At 39.2% G+C, this 17,639-nt stretch overlaps 1 protein-coding gene across 2 annotated transcripts; it reads right to left on the bottom strand.

Moving 5' to 3' along the window:
- Positions 1-2,246: 2,246 nt before the first annotated feature.
- Positions 2,247-5,110, bottom strand: LOC113327804 (ribosome biogenesis protein BMS1 homolog). 2 transcript variants are annotated; one of them, XM_026574936.1, is made up of 9 exons: positions 4,985-5,110; positions 4,652-4,862; positions 4,441-4,540; positions 4,205-4,326; positions 3,908-4,098; positions 3,663-3,756; positions 3,122-3,382; positions 2,764-2,987; positions 2,247-2,389 (listed from the first exon to the last, which is right to left on the bottom strand). In XM_026574936.1, the coding sequence occupies exons 2-9, from the start codon at positions 4,850-4,852 to the stop codon at positions 2,374-2,376; spliced, it is 1,209 nt and encodes a 402-aa protein (XP_026430721.1). In that variant the 5' UTR covers positions 4,853-4,862; positions 4,985-5,110; the 3' UTR covers positions 2,247-2,373. The 2 variants fall into 2 exon arrangements, with proteins under 2 accessions (XP_026430721.1, XP_026430720.1); XM_026574935.1 differs by having other exon boundaries at positions 4,652-5,065.
- Between the last annotated feature and the right edge of the window lie 12,529 nt (positions 5,111-17,639).

Below are 17,639 nucleotides of genomic sequence, written 5' to 3'. Positions count from 1 at the left end.
AAGCTTTATATTCCTTTGTTTGGCCTTTAGTATATTAACTTCTTTATTGATATTATCTCGTATCGGATCTAACTGAGAAAATTACATAGCAGTCTTTTAGCATATATAAGAAGATTGCAGCCATAAGTTGGCATTAACTAAATGCAGAGCTTCAGGGATGGCCGGGGCCATACCCAATCTCAGCAGCATGTTATTTGAACACATTTCGGGTAATTGCAGCAAAACCCAACAAACATCCACTCGAAATGGTAAGGATCCAAATTGAAAATCATATTTCTTTTTCTTGTTTGCAATTTACAAAATAATTCTTACATTTTTACCAAATAGGGTATTTCAATTTTTCCCTAAAATCTAAAATTAGAATATAATGAAACTAAATGAGTAATTAGAACAAACCTGATGAATGATTGGAACTGGGATCCTGTTGGGTATTATCATCAAGTTTGAGTAGATGAGAACAGTTCAAGGGTTTCATTGATAGAAGATAAGAGAGTGAATTTCAGTAGTTCTCCTCAATAGTCTTCGGTTAGTTCAATTACAGTTGAGGCTTTTGGAGAAGAAGAAGAATCCATCCCCAGATTTACTTTGAAAGTCTTTTCTCTGAACAACCGTCACTACCAAGTACTCAACAAACAAAATTGATTTCAAATGAGCCTACTCATATACTCAAGAAAACTATAGAGAGTTGATATCTCTTGCAAGGCAAGACAGATATATTAGTGACAGTTCAAGAAATTACATTCTCTATGAAATTGGAGCTGCAGAAGGAGATAACAAATCATATATCCTATTTATATATATACAGATTATGAGAGCCAGACCACCTGTCTACTCGTACAAAACCCAAGGTTTTGTAAAGAACTTCTTTTCTGCTATCTCATACTCCTCAATCTGCTGTTTTTTTGATCAATTCTACTCGTTTTTCCTCCGACATGATCACAGTTTCCTTCAATTTGTTTGCACCTTGCGGAATAAACACCACATCCACTGAATCAGTGGTAATCTTGCATAGGCAACACCACTAGCCATCCACAAAAAGTAGGCGAAAAAAACACAGGAACAAATTTCTCTAACAATATTTAGCACACCGTGTTAAGGGATAGATGAAAATAATCAACGCCTGATGTTTTACTCACTCTGACCATACTCAAACAACACCTCATTGTCCAACTACTTGCTGACTAGCAAGATGTTTAAAATCAATAGCAGCAGTATCAAATATTTTGCCTAGGACAATAACAAGCTCCGCATTGTACTTTCATATATGGGACATAGATAGAAGTATGAATTTTCTATCAGGAGAACCCACCAAAACTAGTATACTTTCAAGATTAATTATTTTAAAAGGCCTCGAGAATTGGGACAGATGAATATGGGAAGGAGCTGAAACCGCCAAGATGCACGTACCATGCTACGGAACAACATATAATAACTTGAACATGGATAGGAGGAAGGTTCCTCATCACTGATCTCCACATGACGTCGTTGTTCCAGTCTAAGCCGCCCCTGAGCAGGGTCAACCTGAGATTTCAAAGAGAAGTTAGAAATAGGCATGGAATTCTATAATCTGTAAACTTTAACCATCTAGTTCAGATTATGAAATAACCTCTTTGGGTGAATCCTCGTTAACAGGAACAGTAGCAATCTCCTTTCTGTTTTTGACCTGCCCAATACCCAGAACATTAGAAATGCAAGAAAAAAAAAACAAACAGATCTACAGGAATGCTGAAGATCCAGATACAACAAAAACAGAACCAAAGAGTGTAAACAATTTAGACATTCACTTAGAGGAACACTTCCTGCCAACTCTAACACAGCAGACAGCTGTGGGAAACATAGAAATGATCCAGCATACATTTGATTTTCTGTACGAAAGACCACAGAAATTCCATTCTTTATGAATTCTAGCATCATAAAACTAAATGGATGGCAACATGTGGTCTTATAATCTAGATACACATCAGAAAACTATATCAACACTCAAGACCAGATACAAAACAGAGGATTTTGCTTCAATCTTAACACAAACCTTTTTAACGTCCCCCCGAATTCGACTACGAGTCCGGATAGGTGAACCTTTTATTTCAGCAACATCAATATATTCTGATTCAAACTTGAGAAGAGGTGTCCTCCTCTTATGGGGTATTCCTTCAAATTTGAAAAGAGCTGTCCTCCTATTAAGAATTTTACGGGGTTTTCTTTCAAACTTGATAAGAGCATTCATCCTCTTAAGGATTTTATGGGGTTCTGTTTTCTGCTTCCTGTCCTTCATTATCTTCAAGTGATGCTTAGTGTCAGGGCTTGGTTGTTGTTCTTCTTCTTGTTGTTCTTGTTCTTGTTGATGCTTAGGGTCAAGAATGACTGCCTTTGCTACTATTCGAAACACGTCCTGGTTCAAAATGCAAAACTTTCCATGAACAATAAGAATGCAAGATACGAGCAAAAAATCCACAATAGTTGAGCAGCACCTTCACATCGCATCCTTACATTACAAATCTGAAGGGTGACTCATTACTAAGAAAAACCATTCAAGTTACAAGCTTGTTTAGATGGCAGACAGCAATTAAAGGGTAGAGACATTACCATAATTAAATGGGACTCTTATCCATTTAAATCCTAAAACAGACAGTATCAAGAAATATATATATATTTTCTGATATTTGCCCAGATGATTTTTAGGAACCAAGGACAGGTTGTATGAACTTAAACAGATTCAACAATACAAATTAAACAATTATAAAGTATAAGTGGAATACACCAGACCTTATTGTTCTGCACAACAGCAATTCTGGTATGGGGAGGTGCAACAGGGCCACAAAACATCGCAAGACAGGGCTCATGTTCGAGATGAAATCGAGAACTGTATGCCGTGCATTGTCGCTGGCATAAATAGGTCGTGTCTGGTAACGTCTCCAACCAGCTGACACGATCACTGGGTCTGCTGACTTTAACAGTTTCATATGCCATTTATGTCGCTTAAGTCTCGCCTGGAACAAGAACACATTATTCAAATATCCAATATGGCAATTTCATTTTTGCATTTGCGTATTTTACCATATATTGATGAGTGAAAAATTTCAAAACGGTGAAATAAACGATAAAATAGAAAAGGCGTAATAACCTGCATATGACCAACATTTTCCTCTTCAGGACTGATACCTCCAACAAGAATCGGACGGCAAGGATCAAGATTTTCAACCAGCCTGGAAGGAACGCTATGAACCTCCAACCTTAGATAGGTCCCTGTTCTGAAACTCTCATTCTCCATGTGGTTTAGCTCAACAAGATCACTTTCCTTTTCCATCTCGGACAATGAAGGGACAGGATTAGTTATGCTTCTAACACCGGCTAAATGAAAATCACCTACACCAGCAATATGCACCTGTCCCGAAACACCTTAAGTCAATTTGGTGGATAAAAGTGCAAGTGAAGTCTGTGGTAGAAGAACTTATAACAATAAGTATGCTCTTTACTTTACAAGAGTAAAAACCTAGAAGAACATATATAAAGCATCCAACATTAACAGAACCAACAACAAAGAAAAAACCACAAGGCAGATAATCTAATCTAAAGCAGAAACAGCACAGTAGAAGACATGCAGTAAAGTTACACGGGATTGTTTCTAACATCAAAAAATAATGGGATATCTTCAAATGGTCTACCAGCACATAAGGATGTGCCGCTCGCCATGACGAGAGAATGAACTGGGGCATCAATATGTCTTTTGCTAGTTGCTGTACTTCGCACCTTTTGTACCTGTTTTAATCATAGAGTGGGAAAGAAAGTGAGACGATGAGTCCGTCAGGTTCAACGTAAGGGAAACACTATCAGTCAATGAGAAAATGTTTACAACATAGGCGCATGAATTACAGGAAGGACTTTGCATTACTAATCAAAAGAAACTTACAAGTCATGTTCAAGACCAGATAGGTATGATACTGTTGCTCCTTGACATATTTCAGTCCAGAATTGATCCTGGAGACGCACTATAGTTTCCCTCGAATCTGTTTCATCCTTGAACTCGTCAAGATGTGTAAGAACACCCATTACATTTGAAAAGCCGTGTGCTTGTAAAAGGTTAAGAAACTCAAATGTTTCCTGGAATCGACAAAATCAATTATGATCAAAATTACAATAATTCCCCCGCTTTTACACACAGTATATTGGAATGTAGTTGTCGACATACAGAAACTAACTAACCCACCGCTTCAAACCCATAACTCGCATCCACCAGTAACAATACTAGATCAGCATACTTTTCAGCATCGACCATGACATTAATATCATCAGCGCATTCGACAAACTGTAGCCTTCTTCTTTTGTCACCTAAAGAAAAAAACACGATTTCAGGCAGCACTACCAATAACCTATCCAACTACATACCTATTGAATAATTATGGTATTCAGCAAGCAAAACAAAGTAATTAATATTGCACAGACCTGTTCTGATGGTGATAGGGCCTCTGATATCATCCATATTATGTTCTTCCACATTAGTAAAGTAATTTACTAAAGATTTAATCAGCAAAGACTTTCCAACCTACAACAGCATTATTAATTAAAACAGTGCACACAATTGATTAACATTAATCTAAGTTATGACTAAAAAAACACAAAATCATAAAGAATTTCTATACTAATTCTTACTGACATTGGGAGGTCCTTGAACGACAACAATATAAGGTGGAGCTGGTTCACCATCAATTTCACGGGCATGTAGTGTTTGATTTGGATATACGTCGCCATCCCAATCGTCTTCGCACTGGTCTTTGAAGTTTCTATAAATTTTGAAAGCTGGTGCTTGAAAATCAACTTGAGAAGAAGTAGAATCGGAAGAAGCAATTGATGACATTTCTAAATCCCTAAAAAAATACCCAATTTTTTTTTTTTTTTTCAGAATTATTGCTTGGTAGAAGGAAAAACTAAACCAAACAACATCTAATAGCTGATATGAAGAAAAGAGAGAGAGCTTAGAAGGAGTCACCTTGCTTAGACTGGAGCGAAAATTTCTTCTTCGTTTTTGCCGAAGGTTAGGTTTTACGGTATAGTCCATCACACACAGACAAAGAAACGAATCCGCGAACGGGAAAAGTATGTTGGTGTAAATGGGCTTTTAGCTCAAAACCTATTCATAATGGGTGGAATAGCCCTTTAATGTACTTAGAAAAGGAATTTGGTGAATATCTTCCACACATAACCTGTGGAGATATGCTTCTTATTTATATTAGGAAAGATAATAGATTTGTTACAGATTTAGAATATATCCTAACAAACATAAGAAGAATTCAAAACTGTTTAAAGTCCTAGTTTGTAGCCTATGGACTAGAGTTATTGAGAGTCTTTGGGAAGACTTGGTGTGTTATCTTAGTCACGTACTAACACCGCCCCTCAAGTTGTACTGGAGTTGACGGATGTGCAACTTGGATCGAACAATTTGAAATCTTGGTGATGAAAGACCTTTCGTAAAAATATCCGCCAGTTGATCTCGAGAACTAATGAAACGGACACATAGCTTCTTGCTTGCAACCCGTTCTCTAACAAAATGGTAATCGATTTCAATATGTTTAGTACGTGCATGAAAGACTGGATTCGCAGTCAAATAAGTTGCCCCCAAATTATCACACCATAGAATTGGCGCCGAAACCGAAAAACCCAGTTCCACTAATAACGACTGTATCCAAACCAATTCTGACGTCGCAATGGCAACACCTCGATATTCCGCTTCTGCTGGATCTCGAAACCGTTTTCTGTTTTCTAGCACTCCAAGAAATTAGATTACCGCCAAAAAATACACAGTAGCCGCTAGTAGATCTTCGATCATCCAAACTACCAGCCCAGTCAGCATCTGAATATGCCTGAAGAGAAAAGTCTGTGGATGGGCTAAGATGTAAACCATAATCAATTGTGCTCTTCAGATAGCGAAGGATGCGTTTGACACTCTCCCAGTGTTCGACATAAGGATTATGCATATATTGACAAACTTTATTAACAGCAACAGAGATATCTGGCCTAGTAAGATGAAGATATTGCAAAGCACCAACAACGCTGCGATATAAAGTAGGATCAGACATTTTCTCAGTACCTTGTTGCCGCATTTTTTCACTTGACGACAACGGGGTAGTAACAGGTTTAACTCCATCCAGCTTCGTTCGCTTCAGCAGATCCGATACATATTTCCGTTGTGTGAGTGCTAGTCCACCATTGTTGCGCAACACCTCTATGCCAAGAAAGTAATGCAAATCCCCCATATCTTTAATAGCAAATTCCGATCCCAGATCTCGAATGAGATTATTAATGGATTGTGGATCCGAGCCTGTGACTATAATGTCATCTACATAAACAAGTAGATATGTAATCGAAGATGATGTTTTTAAAACAAAAAGAGATGTATCCGCCACAGAACCCTTGAACCCAAGAGCTAATAAATAAGTACTCAACCTCGAGAACCAGGCCCTCGGAGCTTGTTTAAGACCGTACAAAGACTTATGTAATTTACACACATGAGTAGGACGATTCGGATCCACAAAGCCAGGGGGCTGCTTCATATAGACGTCTTCATCTAAGCGGCCATGCAGAAATGCATTCTCAACGTCTAGTTGCTTTAAAGACCAATTATGCATTACCGCAATAGAGAGAACCAGTCTGATAGTGCAGGGTTTGATAACCGGGCTGAAGGTCTCACTGTAATCAACACCCTCTCGTTGATTAAAACCTTTCGCAACAAGCCGAGCCTTGTAGCGATCAATGCTGCCATCCGAGTTTTGTTTTACACGAAAAACCCATTTGGAACCCACGATATTCATACCAGGCAGTTGTTTAACAAGTGAGTACGTACCATTTCGGATAAGAGCATTGATCTGGTCACCCATTGCTGCTCTCCATTGTGGTAATTTACAAGCCTCCGTGTAACAGAAGGTTCCATAAAGTCGGAGTCCAACAGGGGATGTTTGGTGGCCAAGAGACTGAATTTCTTGGCAGGCTTCACTATTCCGGACTTTGATCGTGTCTGCATGGAGTGAGTAGGTATTGCTGCACTGGCATCGATATCTGCGGGAGGTTGAGACGAAGAGAGCAATGGAGTGATGACGCTGTAGACGCTTCAGGGAGAGCCAACAGGAACTGATGACGCTGCAGACGCTTCAGCAGACAAAGTTGCAGAGGGCGACGCTGGAGAGCCAACAGGAACTGAGGCTTGGTGTGACGTAGCAGCAGATCCACCAGGAGATGTAGCAGTGGTAACAGGAGAACTATGACGTGAATTTTCAGCATCCGGTGGAGTAGAACTTGTAGTATTCTCAGCAGAAGTAACAACAGCAGGCTCAGGTAAATTACGGGAAGCACAACCAAAACGTATTTTGAAAAGGTGAATGAAGAAAAACACTTGTGTCAGATGGAATCATACCTTGCGATGACTGGGTTCCTTGCTGCTGCTTGGCCTTGAAAGGGAATGTTTCTTCAACAAAACGAACATGACGAGAACATATATGCGTCCACTTTCACGATGTAGACAAAGATATCCTTTGTGTGCATTGTTATATCCTATGAACACACACGGCAAAGACCGAGGCTCTAGTTTATTGGAGTTGTAAGGACGTAAACATGGATATGCTAAACAGCCAAAGACCCTAAGAAAAGAGTAGTCAGGTTTTTTATTGAACAATAACTCTAATGGAGTAGCAGAGACACTTTAGATTTTGGTAGACGATTTATCAGGAAGCAAGCCGTTAGAAAAGCGTCTGACCAATAAGAATAGGGAAGCCGCTTGGAAAAGAAGTGCTAAACCAGACTCAGTGACATGTCTAATTCGCCTTTCAGCAAATCCGTTTTGTGCAGATGTATGTGGACAAGTGAATCTGTGCTGAATGCCAGAATCATTCAAAAAGAGGTGAACTTTTTGTACTCTAAAGCATTGTCAGACTGAAAAATTTTGATCCTGTGATTTGTCAGATTTTCAACTTGCTTTCGAAAGAGAATAAATATATTTAAGGCTTCAGAACGTTGAACCATTGGAAAAATCCAAGTATAATGGGAATAAACATCCATAATTAACAAGTAATACGAAAACCAGTTCTAGACAATTTTGGTGAAGTCCAAATGTCAGACACAACTAAACTCAAAGGAATATCATAAGAAGTACTACTGTGAGAGAAAGGTAATCTCTTACTCTTGCTTACATGACACGAATGGCAGTAATCAAAAGACTTATTCGAAATAGGTAAAGAGAATCTACGACAAATGCTTGAGACAGTTCTTATCATTGGGTGACCTAGACGTTGATGCCAAACTGGCAGAGTTGAAGCAACATTCACTTGGGTTTTATAATATGATCCAGCTTGTTCAAGTCGTCAAAAATGTAAAGACCATTCCTATTCAGGCCGCGCAGCAACAACTCCCCCGTCATATTGTCCTTCACAAAAAATTGAGAAGAGTGAAACTCAAAGAACACATTATTGTCTTTACAAAATTGTGAAACAGACAGTAGGTTTCTGTTGATATCGGAACACGGAATATGTGATTTAACGAAAACACCCTGGAATTAATAGTAAATGATGCATTGCCAACATGAGAAATAGGAACACTATTACCATTCCCAACTTGTACTTGTTCAGTCCCGTCATACTCATGAGGTATAGACAGATTTCTGAAATCCGATGTCATATGATGTGTTGCGCCAGAGTCAGTCACCCAGTTGTTGGTTGTATCCGATCTTGGAAGAGCAATATAAGCAGCTGGATTTTTTGATTTAGAAGTAGAAGATTTCTCATACCGAAACCAGCATCTAGGAGCCTGATGACCATCCTTTTTGCATATCTGACAGGGTTCCTCAGATGTATTGATTGACTGCTGTCCACGTTGTTGCAAGTTGAAACGTTTCTGCTGATTGTTGAATTGGTATTGTGGATTTTGATTGCTGAAGTGATTCTGTGAACCACGGTTTTGCTGGTGCATCTTGGAACTTGATTTGAACTGTGGTGTGTGTCTGGAGACAGCTACATTGACAGCCGGTTGTTGGATGGAGGACAACTGCTGTTCAATTCTCATATCAAAGGTGAGAAGATGGGAGTAGAAAGTTTCCATATCCATGTCATCTTTTGTACTCAGAGCCGTGACAATGGGATCATAGGATTGATTCAAACCATTACTTATTGACTGCATTTTTTCATCATTGGATACATCATATCCGGTTGCTGCAAGCTGTTCAAATAGGTTTTTAGCATCAGTTAAATATGTTTTGAGGGATTTGTTACCTTTGTTCATAGAATGGAGTTGTTTCTTGAGACTCATCATGTGAGCTCGTGTTTTTGGAGCAAAGTAGCTTTCTAGTTTATCCCATACGGCTTTGGCAGTATCCAGACCACGTACATGACACAGAACCTCCGGTGTGAGTGTTGAATTGAGCCAACCAACAATGAGAGAGTCATGTGCTTCATATTCTGTATAGAGGGGATTGATTTCATCTGAATCAGGGAGAGTTTTAGGTGGGATTGCTTTGCTGCCATCTATAAAACCAGTTAAACCATATCCTTTTAATATTGGTTTGAATTGGGTTTTCCAGAGAGAGTGATTTGTTTCTGTGAGTTTTAGGGTGACTAGGTGATGAATCTGGATATTTCTCATGCTGTTTGTTGTGGCTGCCATTGTTGGTTTTTTCTTTTTTTATGTTTCTTTGCGGAAGTGTGTGTTGGATCGACTCGTGATACCAACTTAGAAAAGGAATTTGGTGAATATCTTCCACACATAACCTGTGGAGATATGCTTCTTATTTATATTAGGAAAGATAATAGATTTGTTACAGATTTAGAAAAGCCTCATAGGATAACATAAGTGAAACTTATACTTATGTGCAGTCTCTAAAATCTGCTTTGTGAATGGGATTTTGTAAGTAATATCATGGGAAGAATGATGTACACCTTATTCATTTTGGTCATACGAAGAAAAATAAACATTCCGACAATAATATTAGTTTCTGCAAACATTAAATTAAATAACTAAGAAGGAGAAGTATTAAATAAACTAGCATTTTTAGGGGCCACCCAAAAGAAATTAGGGGTCAACAATAAAATAAAATAGGGTCACCCAAACGTAGTTTGAAGCTAGCCCTTATCTCGCATATTTCGTAATGGAAAAATTGCTCTTCCACAATCGGTACGTAGTTAATACTATAATCGGCAGTTTAACTACAATCGGAAGTAAAGTGTGTCACTTTAACCTCCGAATGTATTTAATTCTCAAATTTTGGTACTACCATAATGGGTAGTAAATTTAACTTCTGAATGTATATTGGTCCCAAAATGAGATTTTGCCAAAATCCTAAAATTTTCGAACTTTGGTACTACCATAATCGGTAGTAAAGTGTGTTACTATAACCTCCGAATATACTGAATTTTCAAATTTTAGTACTACCATAATCGGTAGTAAATTAACTTCCAAATGTATATTGGCCCCAAAATGAGATTTTGCCAGAATCCTTTAATTTTCGAACCTTGGTACTACTATGATCGGTAGAAAAGTGTGTTACTTTAACCTCCGAATATACTCAATTTTCGAATTTTAGTACTACCATAAGAGGTAGTAAATTTAACTTCCGAATGTATATTGGCCCCAAAATGTGATTTTTCCAAAATCCTAGAATTTTCGAACTTTGGTATCGCCATAATCGGTAGTAAAGTGTGTTACTATAACCTCTGAATATACTGAATTTTCAATTTTAGTACTACCATAATCGGTAGTAAATTAAGTTACGAATGTATATTGGCCCCAAAATGAGATTTTTCCAAAATCCTTTAATTTTCAAACCTTGGTACTGCCATAATCGGTCGAAAAGTGTGTTACTTTAACCTCTGAATATACTCAATTTTAGAATTTTAGTACTACCGTAATCGGTAGTAAATTTTGTTCATAAGTGATGCTTATTATCTACGGATTGTGTTCATGGTCCCAAATTCAAAATTTCAAAACATAATAAAATTTCGAAATTTTCTACTATCACAATCGGTAGTTAATGGTGTTCATTATCTCCGATTATGCGTAACTTTTAGTATAGAGAAATTGAATTTTTTGAATCAATAGTAATCGGTAGATAATGATCAATTTACCTACCGATTATGGTTGATGTTATTAAGAAACGAAGAACATCAACCATAATCGGTAGGTAAAGTAGATATTATCTAATGATTATGTTTTTGCTAGTGTAAATCCAAGAACATCAATCATAATCGGTATGTAAAATAGATAGTTATCTACCGAATCAGAACTATTATCATCTATTCATTTTGTTTGTTGAACTCCTTTTTTTTTTTTTCATGTTTTAAATTTCAACTTTAAGGTTAATGAATTTTGGGTTTTAATTTTAAACAATCAGTCATAACATTTGTTTGATCGACAATTTTTGTTTTCAATCAAAATCAAAATGATGAAAAAAAAATTTCAGTGGGTAGAAAAGAGAAGAAGAAGAGGAATGATATGATTATGAAAATAAAGGATATAGGTTTAGATTTAGTATAAAGGTGAAGGACAATATAGACAATTTTCTCTTTTTAAGACACCCCTTAAACCCCTAATTCCTTTTGAGTGGCCCCTAATACAAGGTTAAATAACTAAGACGACGGGAAAATACCAGTAATAGTTCCCTTTTAACGTCAGTGGGTAGAATATTATGTTCTACTTCAGCAATGTATATTGTTTGGAACACCAACAGTAACGATTATCTTTTTATGTTGAAATATTATGTTCTATAAAGCCTCTTAACAAAGTTTCTGATTTAGCACACTACATTAAGCATTCCATTCTGAAATCAAAGTGTGTATATTTACGAGCATGGTGGTATTCATCATGCTAAAAAAATCACTTTATTGGCACTAACATTTGCATTAACACGTATTAGCTTATGACTGCAATTTATTTCACTGTGGTCTTCGACCGTTCTCAAAATTCTCGACTTTTATCTGGATTGTGCGCGTAAAGAGATATGTAGGTTTAAAAAGAATATAATCATTTGACTATTATTGTATAATTGTTTCGGACTGGAAAATTACACCTGTGGCGCGTTGCCCCGCAGGCCATAACATCCCCGATGCGTCATTATGAAGCTATGATCCGGGCCTTAAAGCTAGGCAAATGCACGCTCATTAGCCCTTGCAGGCATGCTTGACGAGCACGATGCAGAAAACTTAGATTCCACACCATTCCAACTTATCCTTATTCCGCAGAGGGTTTACCAAGAAAATAAAAACTTTCTTAATACGACAAAAACGGCCTTTTGAGGCCCTAAACGATGGAATTTGGCTAAATTCTGGTGACCATGTGGATCAATAGATCGACATGTCTTCATCTTTGGGTCGTTTCCCATCAAAATGAACTCATCTTGACCTAAATTTCGACACTCGGGTTTTTAGCCTATGTCGAACTCCTTGATAGGAAGTATGAACATCCAGTGAATGGAATGCAACGTGCCTCATCAAGTTTGGACACAATCATCTCTTGCGTCGAGCTACCGAGCCAGATGATATGAGAGGCCAGAATGTCGCAATCATCCCACGATTAGATGATATGAGCGACAAAGTGTTGGACCGGCAATGCTGCAACTTATTGCGGCTGCCTACGTACCCTTCCATACTCTAAAGGGATTAAAAACAGACCGTAGTTCATCCACGAATGTACATAAGCTTAAGCCAACTCGTTTGCATGGTCGTTGCCAAGCAATAATGGTAATGGCATAGTCCGTATAGGCCATTCTCTCAAAATGCATCCAAGTGATGAATACATGGTCTGCGGCATGGCATAATGATGCTCATGCTTAACACGCTCCATTGGTAAGGCTACAAATCTATAAATGAGTCCTAAGCATCATTTATACTCTTCCGGCTAATCTATGAAGCTTACTTGGTACATGGTCCGCATATGTACCTTCAACCAACTATCCCTCCATATATATCTTTAAAAGACATTTTTACAACTTAGATTGTGGGAGCAAAAATCATTCATCAACTCCCAAGGCCGTGATGGCTGCACCTTACCACCCTGTCCAACTGCGATGTACTCCGTGATGGATGTACATTCAATTCTGGCTCACAGGTCATATGTAATGTCCTTCCATGACGGCTGAACATTTCTTGAGACAGGTTCCGTGAAGGGTCGTGATGGCTATACTTATGTCTTTGGCACATAGGCCACTCCAATGTCCAGACGTGATGGTTGTACATCTCGAAGGCTATCTCACTTGGTGCATGGTACGTATATGCACCTTCAACCAAGTACCCCTCCCTATATATGTCTTAATGGAATTTCTACAAGTATGGAAAGGGGATGATATTGACATGCTTGATTCACTATTCATGGTTGTTGACATGAATTTCTGAATGACCGTCCAAGATGGATGCTCACTGCCAATGTCAACTCCGATGTCCAGCCATGTTGGTTGTCCGCTGCCAACCCGGTGTCCAGCCATGTTGGTTGTACATTACCAAGGACATCTACCCAACTGGGCTAATGCACCATTTGATGCGAAATTGGCTCTTGGCCAATGTGACTTCCAACTATTGCCATATTTTCCTTAGCCAATATGCCTACACGATGTGCCTTACTTGGCACCAAATATGGCCCATGGCCAAATGCATCTTACTATGCAAAGGAAGATTTGGATGAAGTTTCATCTCAGGCCACGACGCATCTTTTAGCATGCGTCATACTAAAAACACTGGGTGTTACAATATTCACCCCTTTAAAGAATTTCGTCCCCGAAATTCAAAACAAAAACTATTGTGGACAATCTCTTCGGTTTGTATTTCCTGAGAAAAAGTCCCATACAAGATGATCAGAAATCACGGGTTTCTTCAAATCGTCGCGAACATCATTTTAGTCCTTCTGAGCAAATATCCCATACCGCCTACTCATGAATCCAAAAAGAGTCCACAACGTCACCAAGAATCTCAATTGGCATGTTGCCAAAAGGATATCTCAACAACGTATCCTAAATGTGCATCCCATACTACACACTCAGGAATCCCTAAAGTTCACATAGTTGGTGCCAACAACATGTAATACTGTGTGGAACAACATCCAGTTTCCCACCGTACCTGACGGTCATCCAGGTTGCCATTCGTAAGTGGGATGCTAGCCGGGCCTGACAACGCACACTTGGCCAGTTTCCAACGTGCGGGGATGATCAGTCTCATTGTCTACTCACCGTCCCAGACGGTCTTACGGGATATCCACTCGTAAGTGGGGTGCCACTTAGGCCAGACAAACTCACAGCACTCAAACAAGCTCAACTCGATTCGCATAGTAACTGGCATAATAGTTACAAACTCCTTTCCGCACAAAGTTGGCCTACTCTCCAACTTCAAGTTTTCATTAAGGAAAATACTCGCTAATGAATCCACTCCGCACAAGTCCCTAGAGTTTTCTCGGAACTTTCTCTGATACCAACTGTGACGGAACGAAAACTTACGCCTATGGCGCGTTGCCCCGCAGGCCATAACATCCCCGATGCGTCATGATGAAGCGTCGAGCATGACTGCGAGGGCAAATGAGCGTGCGTTTGCCTATATTTAAGGCCCGGATCGTAGCTTCATCATGACGCATCGGGGATGTTATCGTCCCCGAAATTCAAAATAAAAACTATTATGGCAATCTCTTCGGTTTGGATTTCCTGAGCAAAAGTCTCATACCAGATGCTCAGAAATCACGGGCTTCTTCAAATTGTCGTGAACATCATTTTAGTCCTTCTGAGAAAATATCCCATACTGCCTACTCATGAATCCAAAAAGAGTCCACAACGTCACCAAGAATCTCAATAGGCATGTTTCCAAAAGGATATCTCAACAAGGTACCCTAAATGTGCATCCCATACTACACACTCAGTAATCCCTAAAGTTCACATGGTTGGTGCCAACAACATGTAGTACTGTGTGGAACAAGATCCAGTTGCCCACCGTCCCTGACAGTCATCCAGGCTACCGCTCGTATGTGGGATGCTAGCCGGGCCTGACAACACACACCCTTGGCCAGTTGCCAACGTGTGGGTATGATCAGTCCCATTGTATACTCACCTTCCCATACCGTCTTCCGGATATCCACTCGTAAGTGGGGTGCCACTTAGGCCAGGAAAACTCACATCACTCAAACAACCTCAACTAGATTCTCATAGTAACTGGCATATCAGTTACAAACTCCTTTCCGCGCAAAATTTGGCCTACTCTCCAACTTCAAGTTTCCATTAAGGAAAATACTCGCTAATGAGTCCACTCCACACAAGTCCCTAGAGTTTTCTCGGAACTTTCTCTGATACCAACTGTGACGGATCGTAAAATTACGCATGTGGTGCGTTGCCCCGCGACGAGCATGATGCGAGGAGAAATGAGCGTGTGTTTGCCTAGATTTAAGTCCCGGATCGCAGCTTCATCTTGACGCATCAGGGATGTTATCGTCCCCGAAATTCAAAACAAAAACTATTATGGACAATCTCTTTGGTTTGGATTTCTGTAGAAAAAGTCCCATACCAGATGCTCATAAATCACGGGTTTCTTCAAATTGTCATGAACATCATTTTAGTCCTTCTGAGCAAACATCCCATACCGCCTACTCATGAATCCAGAAAGAGTCAACAACGTCACCAAGAATCTCAATTGGCATGTTTCCAAAAGGATACCTCAACAAGGTACCCTAAATGTGCATCCCATACTACACACTCAGGAATCCATAAAATTCACATGGTTGATGCCTGTTAGAGCATGGATCGGTTGAACCCACCAAGCGTTGGTATGTCAAGTTTGGTTGTCATATTTTAGTGAATCAAAACTCATGTTAAGAGATGCTTGATTATGTGCTAGAGTCAACTTTGTATAGGTTAGCTTGAAAGTATTAGGATATGAGACATTACAAGTATTGCGAAGTCTTGAAGATGTGAAGAAGGAAGGAGCTACAACGACAACAATCATCCTTCCACTTGAGGTTAGTGATATTTGACTTGAACTGTTTCATTCCCTAATGTATCTTTCAAGTCGTGCATATTGAAAACATAACTGCGAAGCATATTTGAACTCTAGATAGACATAGTATTAAGGAATACAATACGAGGTTTATTGCTTAACCATTAAACTTTGTAGATAAGACATCGCCATAATCATTTGAATGCTATTGTGATTAGGATGGGTCTAACGGCACCCAAGTTTCAAGATTGGGATTGTTGATGTGTCGTCTATTCGAGCACTGTTATCTTGATTCCTAGAGAGTGCGACGTTTTTCTTGGATCCAAGATGCAAGTAACCCGGGCACGCGCTTAGAAATTGCGTATCAAAAAAGCCTCAAACGCAGTTCCTAAATGCGTATTGTCACTACTTTATAGAAACTCAATTATCAGTACCATATAGACCATTGGATTCCTAGTATTATTGGAGATCTAACGGTTGATAAATAATGCGCCGTTTCTAATTGCATGCCGCGCAGTTTCAAACCGCGTATGGACGTAGAATCTTGGATCCCTACTGCGGCTGGGGGTTGAATTTTGATGACGTGGATTCAACAAGAAAGTTGAATATTGCACCACGATTAGACTCAGCCTTATGTATGGGTATGAGGTGAGGATTTCATTCTAGGGAACAATGTTTACATGTGTTTTAAGGAAGTAAGTTCATAAACTTGTTTGTGAACCGAAAAGGAAACTGCCAGGTGTTATTGGTTTTGTTATTCATTGCATATCTTATGAACAACCAATATGTGTGATTGAGTATAAACACTCACAACTTGTTTGTGTTATTTGTAGAACTATTCACAAAGGCCTGACTTATGTATTGGTATGACTTTTATTAGTGAAACTGATCTTAAGTAATCACCTGAGATGGTATGATCGGGTTTGTGTTTTGTCTGACCAAATATGGGAAAGGGGAACCGATCCTAGTAAGAGGTGCAATACATCACAAAGGGGATGTGTGGGTAAAATACCCGACGGACACGTGTCAACATCCCAAGGAGTGAATATATGATGAGATGATGAGGTTGGAACACCGAATCATCCGTTGAGAGAAGGATTTGTCTCTATCGAGGCAACTGCACAAACGCCACATGAATGACGCGTGTGTGTAAAGGTCTAATCTACTCAGACGGTCAAGTCTAAAAAGCAAGACCGCATTTAATGAAGGATAAGAACAGGACTTGGGTAGTTGGGCATCATGACAGAAGACTCGGACGATCTATACTACGACCCAGAGGCGATGGAAAACGAGGTTCTCCACAAAAGGGCAGCACGATCCAAGGGAGAGCAAGACAACTTGGAGGGCGAACCAAGTATGCCATCATGAGGGACGGTATATAGCGAGTCCGAGGGAGCCAAGACGATGGAGGACAGCTCACCAGCTCGGACGATCAAGCGACTACGAGTTTATTCTGTCTATAAATACCAATCCATGTACCAAGAGATGGACAACTTATGTAATCTTAGATGGTTTTTATACAGAGAATTCCTGAGACATATTTAGATAGAGAGAAAGTGAGAAATCTAGAAGAGATCTGTAACACTTTCAAGGGTAAGACCTTATAATCAATAAGAAAACATCTTCTTCTCCGTGGACGCAGGTCTTCATGTCCGAACCACGTTATATGCTTGTGTCAATCTTTATATTTCATGTTATTTACATCTTTTT

The sequence above is a fragment of the Papaver somniferum genome, unplaced genomic scaffold (assembly GCF_003573695.1).
Source record: "Papaver somniferum cultivar HN1 unplaced genomic scaffold, ASM357369v1 unplaced-scaffold_107, whole genome shotgun sequence".
NCBI lineage: Eukaryota > Viridiplantae > Streptophyta > Magnoliopsida > Ranunculales > Papaveraceae > Papaver > Papaver somniferum.
This window is presented reverse-complemented; position numbering and strand designations above follow the sequence as displayed.